The 11,244-nt window shown below is 34.3% G+C and overlaps 1 protein-coding gene across 1 annotated transcript in view; it reads right to left on the bottom strand.

Annotated features, from left to right (window-relative positions):
- LOC108908600 (glucose dehydrogenase [FAD, quinone]) overlaps positions 1-11,244 on the bottom strand; it is a 55,765-nt gene that overhangs the window by 5,042 nt on the left and 39,479 nt on the right. Inside the window, exons 2-3 of the mRNA XM_018712683.1 lie at positions 1,543-1,804; positions 884-1,029 (exon numbers count right to left, since the gene is read on the bottom strand). Of these exons, the coding sequence (XP_018568199.1) occupies positions 884-1,029; positions 1,543-1,804 (408 nt within the window). The remainder of the gene's footprint in view (positions 1-883; positions 1,030-1,542; positions 1,805-11,244) is intronic.

Below are 11,244 nucleotides of genomic sequence, written 5' to 3'. Positions count from 1 at the left end.
AGACTTAAGCATAATAAAATTTTCAGTTGTTACTGTGTTTGACTTAATTCGTAATTAAGTCATCTTATTTAAAGGCGTACGTTCAAACAAATAATTTTGTAAAGAAATAGTAAATCGTTCTTATTTCGAAAACGGTTAAGTTTATCGATTTTTAACAGGTATATCTTTTTTATTTAGAATTGAACGTAGTTTAATAATTTCTTATTGGAAATTCAGATTTTTGAAGGACAAAAAAGTTTGACATATGTTTACTCCGACGGAACACTACAACTAGCGCATCCTAGATGTGATTGCAAAATAGTTACCATTTCCGTAATTACCACCTCAGAAAACATAGGTGTACAAACTTTCAAGACAATCCGTTCAAAGATGCTCAAGATATTTTAAAAAATCGAAAATATTTTTTCAATTTTAACACCCTGTAGATCGAAAAGGAGCAACATTCGGATAAGGCATATTTGGCTTAATCGCTCTATTTTGAGGTTAGCAACATGCCCTTACGCTCTGTTCCATTATTAATGAATCACCCTGTATAATAAAAAATGACAAATTATTTCGATATTTGTTTTATGTTCTAGAACGAAAAAGACTTTGGCGTTCTAGAATAAAAAAGTATTTTACAGCGAAGTAACAAAAAAGACTGAAACTGAAAATTTAGCGAAAATCTCTACCTTTGATGACAGTTTTCGAAAAACGTTTTTTATGTTCATCTGACGATGTGACTAGACATCCTCTTAATGGAAACGTAAAAAATTGCATTCATAATAAATTTAATCTCGTGGTTTTCAAATTACGCATAAAATTTAAAGCCGCGTCGACACGCGGTAAGTGTCGCGCCTTGTGAAAACGGCTTTAGTATTTTTCCTTAAAATTTTCCACTTACCTTTCCCCTCGGCCAGTAACACCTCCTCTCATTCTCTGATAGACAGGCCTGAGTCTCAGGTTCTGTTTGGAAGCCCCAGTCTATGTCCGAACCGATAAAATTTAAGAACATCGACGGTACCTGCGTGCCTGTAGGTTCGTCTAGACCTAGAACAAAGAAAATGCTGCAGATAAACAAATTAGATCGGCTGTGCAGGAGTGGCCAGTAAACATTATACAGTGTTTTGAATAACGGATGTCATTACATACAGACTTTTCTTCAAAAACAGCATGTTCTTTTAATGTTTGGCGCCTTGTCCACAGTGATATTAAAAAATATATATTAAAATAACACGTTCTAAGCCATACAAAAGCGATATGTTTTCCTGAATTATCTTCCATTGTCGCTCTCTAACAGTTGATTTAAAAAGGTAACAGCTGGCAACGCTGATAGTGCACTGATACAAGTTACCAGGCTTACCAGTGAACAAGAATTAAACTACAGTTTAAAAAACTAACTAAATAAGAATTTCATATTCGTATTCATGGGGAAATTTACTATTATCCTTAAAACCTGACTAGCTTTCAAATGCTTCCTCATATGTTATGTTCTCGTATAAAAGTGAGGTTAGATCGAGAGACGACCTTAAAAACTATGACAGATGCCTTATCCTCCCTTACCTGCCTCTATCGTCAAAACCCTCCACTCGGGTATCTCCGACAGCCGACTGGCGACCACCGATCCCGCGCTGCCAGTGCCTACTATGATAAAATCGTACTCTGGGAACAGAGGCGAGCTCTCCAGCCTCCCGCAAGGATCCTCCAGATCGCACTGGGACCTCAGGAACACCTCCAGCAAGCCCATGAACAGCATGTACTGGGCACCCCCGCACGTTGCCGCGAGGGTGGGACCCGGTTGGGTCACCGGGCAGTTGCACGCCATCTGGAAGAAGAAGAAGAAGAAGAGATTTAGTTTAATTGGCGGCGTTGCCACACTTCCGAAATTTTCTTTAGAGACCCGATAATGTTACGCGGACTAATTTCCAAGTTGTAAAAATGATTTTATTTAAAATATTTGTCGGTGTGGGTTGGGATATTCATCTTCTTCTAGAAGAATCAGTCATAGTAAACGTCGTTGTTTGTTGACAGATCATGAATGAGTCCTGACATTAGAATCCAATAAGCAATTTCACGGTAGAGTAATTCCAATCTGCAATCGAGCCAGTTGGTTGTTTACAAAATACACATACAAATTGTGGTGAACTAGTTTTACTAACTGCGCGCTCGACATTTAAAAAAAAATGTGAGTGCGTAAGTTATTATAAGTAAAAGTAGGTTTAATTGAAATGTTTTCAATTAAGTTCGATTAGTATGCAAAACCATTAACGAACGCTTCCAGACACTTGTAAGATTTGCCTGCTTACTTACGAAATGTTAACACATAACTATATTTCTATAAAAATCCGTTGAAGTTAAAATATTGGCAAATGTTGTAGTATAACCCCGGGTTCGATCGAAAAAAGTATAAACGTAGTTGTGGCCAGAAATATGTGATCGTCATAAAGAATTATAAAACAAAAGCAGAGTAAATATACCTAACTTTATTATTTACGTAAAATTAAACATGTGACAAAAGAACAACAAAAACATTAACAACCATTTAACATAAAATGAGAGTGCCAGGTTCACCTAGAGCTCCTGTGGGAAAAGAGCATGGCAGAGAAACCGACGATCGGTACAAAAGGTATAAATTAAGATCCTTTGCTAATTATAATTAACACCCGATTTATTTAATGTGTCACTAAATGTCACCTCACTCGAATCAGACATACACACTTCCAAGTAAAACTGAAGAGGTTTGGTGTTAGTTAGCCGGCAGGGCCGGAAGGTACTGGAGTCCCATACGGGAGGCAATCCAGCTATAGTTGAGATTTCGGAAGATCTGTTTTAGCAATTCTTTTTTTGTACTTAATTATTCTTTTTTTCAGATTCGTTCCTCACGGGCGAAAATGTTAGTGAATTCAACAAGACCCTTATATGCGTCTTGACATAAAGTGAGCACAAGAAATGTTTTATTACTTGTTTTTCGAACAACGTAATCATGACAAAACAAGTTAAATGTGAAACAAAGGAGTTGTTATTGCAATATCCGGGCAGTCACGACAATATATACATATTTTAACATGTAATAAATAATGAGCAATCTTTAATAACAATTGTAACAATTTTACGTTAGAAAAATATACGCCCCTGAGCGTAAGACAATGAAGGTTAAACATACACAGAATTTTTATCATGAAAAATCTATAATCATCACAAGCATAAGATTACATAGAACAATTAACAACAAAGTACTTAGAGAATAATTACCTGCTAATTAATACGAGTTAAACACTTTTAATTTTTCACTACTTTGCCACACTGCCCGCCGATCGTCTTACTACCCATCTCCACACTGTTCTAACTTCAACTCTTTAGGCTTCCTTCCAGAATTCCCCACTTAAGCGTTTGTTTTTGCGCTTCCTTCTACCAACTGTCAATATTACGTTTTCATTATTATACAACACCCACGAAGTCGAAGATTATAAGATAAATATGGTTTTGCACAATGTCATTGTAAAATGTCAAATTTAAAATAAATATGCATCATTTTTTTAAGGGAAAACTTGTTGGGAACCGCTTACTTTATTGTAGCATTTACCCACAACGTAGATCATCTTTACAGTGTTGCCGGTGTTTCATAGATACCTTAAACTATAAATTTTTATACAAATGAAAGAAAAAAGTTAAATTTCTATGTACAGGATTACTCACATAACTTTCTTCTGTTTTTATATTTTTTACTTCAGTATTTTGAAAAAAAAATTGGTTTTGGAATCAAATTTACGGAAATTTTCGTGTGATTTAAAATTGTACTTAGAGAAATCAACGAACTGATTTTCATTGTATTTGTATCAATCTGCGTACATAATTTTTGTCGCATATGCATTTATTGCACAGAAAATACGTTTTTAAACACTGCTATTTCGTTTTTCGTGTAAAATGTCATGATTTTCCACTACGACTAGGTTTTTGCGAACGGTCGCTTGCAAGAATTCCTCAATTTCCATCGCAAACACTTGTTACAGATGAAGCATGTTCCAGTCGAAATGGTAAAATAAAGATAAATAAAGAAAAATAAAGAAGGTGGCAATGTTGCAACGAGTGCGATCGAATTGGATACGTCGCGCTGAAGCTTGTGTGCAAGCAAATGGTGGGTACATCGAATATCTTCTACGAAAATCAGCAGTTCTCAAGTGGTGGTTCCTTATCCTAAATGCCATTAATCTACTACAAACAAAATTCAAGATATGTATATTTGTGATGTTTTTCAAACAACAAAAACACCCTATAACTTGAACTAAGGTATATTTGACCCAATTATCATATTTTAGGTTCAAAGTTACCAAGGTACCATTTGTGGCCTTTCATCTAAATACACCCTGTATCTAGCTAGTTTCAAAGAGAGAAAGGGAAACAAATGTCAACAGTATTTAAGAGACATTTTTTGACGATCAATTTTCATTTTTCACCGGATTTCTCTTGAAGAAATAGTTGAGTTACCCATATCTCCGCCAATGGTTTCACACGAGTCTTGACATTACAGTGTTTTATGGAAACTTGACCCATTGTAACGTACACCAAATTTAGTTCAAATATCTCCATTATATCGGAAGACATTTACTTCTACTTTAATCTCAGCCAATATTTAATAGACGTACGTATAGAATTAAAATTCAACGGGTATATAAAAAAAAGTAACATTACCGTAGGACTATTTTTGCAAGTGCAGACAATCGGAACTCCAGAATTCACGCTTTCCCACAAATGCACTGTTGCCGCATTAATTTAAAAACACGAAACAAAAAAACCGATCAAACAAATTGCAGCAGCGACTGCAGTCCATTTTTTGCCATCGCAGACCGCATACTTCTAGATTTAGAATAAAACGTACCCATTTTACCACCCAGCTATCCCAGACATTTACGTTTTGAACTGTATCATTCTTCTTGATTTCCTCACCGCATTATAGCGAGGAATTAGGCATTGTTTCTCGTTTGTGTACGTTGTTCGCGAGTCGTAGTTCAATTAGTGGCAGTTAATTCATCTGTTTTATTAGTTTACAAGTCGGGAAGGTTATAAATATTTTTTTTCTGATTGTTTAATAAGCCAGGTCGGAAACAGGAAGCAGGCTGGATTATGCTGTCATTGATGAACAGGTGGATTCGGTCCTTGTTTGTTTTGAGGCGTATTCTGGAAGCTTTACAAGCCTACCGAGTCTTATTAAATAATGTAATAGCGTGTAATGCTATGCCACACGTAAAATTGGACATATGAAATGCTGGTTGCATATATCGTCATATAAACACATTTATAGGCTTATGTTAATTTTAATTTGATATTAAAGATTTATTGCACTTAAATCGCCATAAGATAATGCAATATTTTCTCAATTTAATAAAAATTAAGCAATACAGCATTGAAAAGCAAATTTATAAAACATACAAGCTTTTATAGACACTTTTTCTCGGCATAAACAAAACTTTTACTTTTGTATGAATATAAATACGTAATGAATACTTTTATAGCATTTGAAAACTAAATTTTACGATGCAGTATCGGCAAATACACTGAAATTATTTAAATGCTGATATTTAATAAACAGATTTTCTTCCTTATGTATCAGCTTTGTGTAGAATTAAAAAGTATTATATGCCTATACAAAATAGGGGAAATATGAATACTAACACCAAATATTTTCTTTACAGTTACAAATCTCTATCGAAGTGAACACCCTGTACATGTCAGGTACTTTCTATCGTTGAATATGTATGAATTCGTACCAATTTATTCATTATCTCCAAGTAGTTTTTCATTAATGAACTGTTTTCAGGGCAAATCGTGTCGAGTAGAGTCGTTCTTATTAAAATAAATAGTTCGATCCCGAAGTAATACAACCTTATGACCCCTAGACACGACTGGGAAACCTTTTAAAGGCTAGTACTAAAACCAATCAATCCTAATGAGCTATGGCTTGTGAAATCTTCAGTCAGATGCAGATTCTCTCGTGTCGTTTATAGTTTTACACAACTTTGTTTGTGAACTAACTACAATTACTACAAAGTAAAAGGGACTGGTGTAAATGAAGCCAGAGAGACAGAAGAGGAAGAAGAAGAAGAGAAGGGAAAACATTATGGTTGATAAAGTCGTCAGCGGTCGATAGATATACGTAGTGTTAATAATAAGAGTAATTGTAGTTTGTGAAGAGACGTTATTATTTGTAGTAGACGTTAGACGAGAAATGAAGATCAGTGGTGAGCAGCAACAGTTCTTGATCCCTTATCCACCACCCCCCATAAGCCACCCTGACTGCCCTCTGTGTTGGAAGAAAACCGAAGCCAATAGAAATTCAGAAGTGCGATTTGTGGGATCGAAACAAGTGCTGTGTGAAAGAAAAGTCGAAAAATTAAGAAAAGTCGCAAAGTGAACATAACCTGACAAAAAAAAACGAGGGAAAAATCGGTGAAGCGTCCCAAAAGAACGGAAGAGTGGAATAGTCCAAGCATTCTGTCACGGATTAATGTTAAATTTGCAGAAATTATTACCTGGACAAAAAAAATATGACCGTATAGAAAATTAAATTTTAAATTGAGTTTCTTGTTCTTTAAACTCGATCCAATATGGCGAACATGGTTAAAAAAAATCGCAAAGTTGAAAAAAACGGTTTTTCTAAAATAACTAAAAAAATATAGCACGCATTGAAAAATTTTAAATGAGAAAGTTGTAGGTTTTAAAAAGATCTATCGACTGATTTTTTGAAAGTATCGACTGCTTTGTTATTTTTCGAGATATATCGAAAAAACCGTTAAAAATCTTCTCTTTTCTCTTCTTCTATAACTCGTTTACATTTACGTACCCATATTTGCTATTTACTGTAAGCATAGCCCGCGGCAAGCCAAAAAAGTACATTTTTGAAAAATTTAAAAATATTAATTATTTTCGATATATCGATTTTTTGAAAAAAAGGCGCTCTCGAAAATTGACTAGATCTTCTCAGCGGATAGCCCTACAGTAACGATTTTCGGTTTATTTTCTTCGTAAAGAGTTATATTATCATGCTGTTAAAAAATTTTGACGATTTTATTAATTTTATGGATCAAAAAATGACTGAAAAAGTTGCACTTTTTTTGGGTATGTTTTTTTCAAATAACTATTTCAATTATTATTTTTTTGTACTTAATCTGGGGTAGCTAAACACGAATATTATAGCATTTTCGCCTTAGAAGCAAAATAGACACGTAAATGTTTAGTTTTCTTTCTTTAAAAGTCATTTTCATAAAATAAAAATTGAAATAGTAATTTGAAAAAAACTTACCCAAAAAAGTGCAACTTATTCAAAGGAAGTATTGTTCAGTGGTGCCAATGTCACTAGCAGGGTTAAAAAGAACAAAGGACACTCTGGTCAGTTTGAAGTCAGGTGTCGAGTGTCCAATTCATATTATTGCACAGGTTTAGTCCTTTTGCCTTTTGAAGTTTCATTCTGTAAAACTGCAGTATTGAAGCAGACTAATCGCAAATGTTTTGATTCCCTCGAACGAGTGATACAGTTTGTTGTTGTATTTTGCGAGCAGGTTGACGCTTCAAGAAAGCAATAGTTTTTGGGATATTTGTTGATGTTAGCATTTTCTTTTATGGCCAAGCCAAACAACTCTTCTTCTTCAACGGTAATTTGTTTAAATTAGTCTATGCCAGATAAGGTGGACAAAACGTCAAAAAATATTACACAGATGTATCTAAATATTCAAACTTTTACGAATTAAAATACAAAATAGTTACGTGTTAAATATCAGGTACCACATAGACTTTCTTAAATTTGCTGTATATTTCTATTTTAAAGCAATATACATATTCGGTATTTTTATTCAGCGCTTGGAGAGAATCGAAGATCGGGAAAACTTTTTCCGTGCTGTGTTTTCGTGCGCTAGCCAGAAAAAGCCCATTTTACATTATTATTAATACAAAGAAGTATATTAAAAAACTTTACCTCTCTGAGACTCTGATATACGCATTATGACTATTAATTCGTTACGATGATCTGAATCCGATCCTGGTTATAGGTTGCCCGTATATTCGATTCGAAGATGGGCTCTTACACAAACCATTGCACAACCTAAAATCTATTCTGGTAACCTTTGATCAAATTTGAAGGCAGTGAGAACATTTGACTGAGAATTCGAATGTACAAGACGTTCTAAGGTTAAGGATAGTCGTACAGTTTCGGTAAATGTTCCGTTCCGACAGTTCAGATTATGAATAATTATTGTAAAATCAATGCCGAGAATACTTAATTTGTAATGTATAAGATGTGATACCACTCGCTACGTGTCTGCTGCCAATTACATATTTGCGGGAAATTAAATTCTTAATTAAATGTAAATAGCAGTGATTATAATAATTCTACCTGCCCCGACTACAGTAAATGGACTGTTAATACATTGTTTTTAAGGAGGTAAATGGATTTTACCGTAGAAGTGGAAGTTGCTATGGACAACGGGAGGTAAGTGCGGTAACGTCTAGACTTTATGCAATTACTTTGCGAGATTTCTAGAGTAGCTGCTCTTTTTCCTCTTCATTTTCATTGTCTACCGCCAATTTACAGCTAGTTTTTGGAATACCCAGCGCAACTCGTGTACGATCTCCAAGCAATAAAAATTTTCATACTTCTGCGAATTGTTTTTGTTGCGCAACGGGACCCATCGACGGAAAAACGCGGTTTACAGTTTTCTGTGTTCCAAGGAACCGCTAAAGAAACAGCACTGAGTAATTCCGCAAGCTCGACCGCAAACGCTTTGAAAAAAACCTCGTTCAGTGATCTGAAGCGCGTAGGAATGCTACTCTTACATAAAAAAATCTGTTCTGGTTAGGCCAGACAGAGACAACTGCATTCATTGTTGAAACGCAGATATCGCAATGTAATTACGGGTATGATCAAGTGAGATGTACGTAATTATCTTTATTTGTTTATAATGATTACTTTCTTTGGCGCGATGAGCTTGCAAGAACTTTCTCGAGCGATGCTGGGTTAGATTTTAATAAACGCATCGAATTTTTTTAATCTAAAAGCCATAAATGTATATTCCCGAACAATAACAATCCCAGTTTACCGGCAAAACGAATACGGTTTCAACATGATGGGGTTCATCCACATTTTGGACGTGTGGTACGGGCATCTAGATGAATCTTTTCCTGATAAATGGATTGGACACAGAGGGGCAACTGAATGGCCGGCTAGGTCTGCCGATACGGCTCCGCTTGACTTATTCTGTGTAGTCTATAAAAATAGGCCGCAAAATATCGAAGAGTTGCAAGAAAGGATAAGGTATGAATTTTTTGTTGAGGGATTTTGTTGTTTTCTTTAAAAAACAGTCAAACAGGCAAGATTTATAATGATAAGAGGTTTTGGCAGTGGAGGAACGTCCACAACGACATCTTCTGGGAATAAGTGAAGTACTTTTCCATGTGTAGGTTGACGTACTTTTATTAATGACATGCAAGTCAGTTGAACTTGATCTGAATACAAACCGCAATCGCGCACGTTTCAAAAACCAGTCCAGTGCAGTATGTTATTACTGTTATTAGTTATATAACAGTTTCCAAGTAATATACAGCTGTCTCCGACTTGGTACCAGTAATAGCACTGGCGGTTTCAGACAACTATATCCTTTTACATGGCATAAAATCAATCAATCCGTTTCCTGCACTATTTTTACCTGGTTCTCCAGTTGGGCGATTTATTTATTTGTTTTCTCTTTAATTGTCGGTTAATTAAATTCAAGTAACAACGTCGTCATCCTTTCGCTTTAATGTCATTTTAAGGAAACCTAACGAAATATGAGAGACAAGAAAGTAACTTTGCTATTTATTTACTTTGTTTTATGTATACACTTTTGAATTGAATATCACAGGTGCTACTAAGTAATACGCCTGGTTTAAAAATAATTGCAGGTACTTTCACGATATTTATTTAAAAGCGTAATTATTATATTGGACAAATCTTACTGTTTGTTGTAAGTGTCACAGAATTTGAGACAAGAACACCAGATACTACTCTACTGAACTTATTAACATAATAAATACAGAAGTAATAAATATAATATGAAATATACAGGGTGTTCCTTAAGTAGGGATAAAAAATCCCTGGATTTAAATTATTTCAAGCGGTTTAGAAATTAAAAGCTGATTTTTTTTAATTTTTGACACACTGTAACTGGACAATGGCTGTCCTAAGACGGTAATCATGGAAAAATCAACGTAAAACTACGGATATTTTCTTCTCTAGGACATCGAATAACTTGATCTCCATCCTGTTAAAAAGCAACTGATCGATGCTATAAGACTGTAAGATTATATACAAAAAAAAAAACATCTGACAACGTAAATGATTATTTCCTAGTTATTAAACACCAAGAAACGTTCCAGTTTAACATTTTAGGCGGGATTAAAATGTAATAAAGTCAAGGATACATCCATCAATTTCACTATTATATTTACGATGGTATAATTATATACAACGATGTCTTCGAGGAAAAAAAAAACATAACTAAACAGTAGCTTATTAATTATAAACTACACATTTTTTTTACTGGTCCTTTTCAAATTTTTCAGTCGAACAGTAAATGAAAAAAACATAGTACATTCATCTTCGTGATGAATGTAGAATTTGTAGGTTCGTACAATTTTTTTTATTATATCTTTTTACTAATTATAAGTTACGGTGCTTACACGTTGGATAATCTAATTATTGTTATTTGTTTTTTTCAAATTGGAAAGTGATTGAAATTAGCCAGCCCTGACTGAATTTCTCGACGGCTACGCAAACAATTGGCTCACTGACATCCCATTTCCTTTAATTTTTCTATCTGCGGGTTTATTCAAATATCCCATTCAAACTACATTGGTACCATTGTAACAGCTTCCGGTACGTATTGGTTGCAAAATGATAAACTATGTATTTGTGAATAACTACAACAAAGTGTTCCTAGTTATCTATATTTTACATATCTTATACCTATAGCAACGAAAGTGTATATTTCAATCCCAGGGGTTAAGCTTTAACAATCATCAAATTGATTAAAAACTCTTTATTAAGTGATTTTAGTGGTCCTTGAAAATAATATGTCTTAATATCCATCTTTTCACATGTTTATTGCAAAATGCATCTTGTATTCCCATGGGTTAAATTATAACAATCACTGAATGTACTAAATGCACTTTATGTATTTATTGTAGTTATTGACAAATATGTATTCTAATTTCCATATTTTATATCTAGAGATTAAAGAG

Source organism: Anoplophora glabripennis, unplaced genomic scaffold (assembly GCF_000390285.2).
Source record: "Anoplophora glabripennis isolate ALB-LARVAE unplaced genomic scaffold, Agla_2.0 scaffold316, whole genome shotgun sequence".
Taxonomy (NCBI): domain Eukaryota; kingdom Metazoa; phylum Arthropoda; class Insecta; order Coleoptera; family Cerambycidae; genus Anoplophora; species Anoplophora glabripennis.
This window is presented reverse-complemented; position numbering and strand designations above follow the sequence as displayed.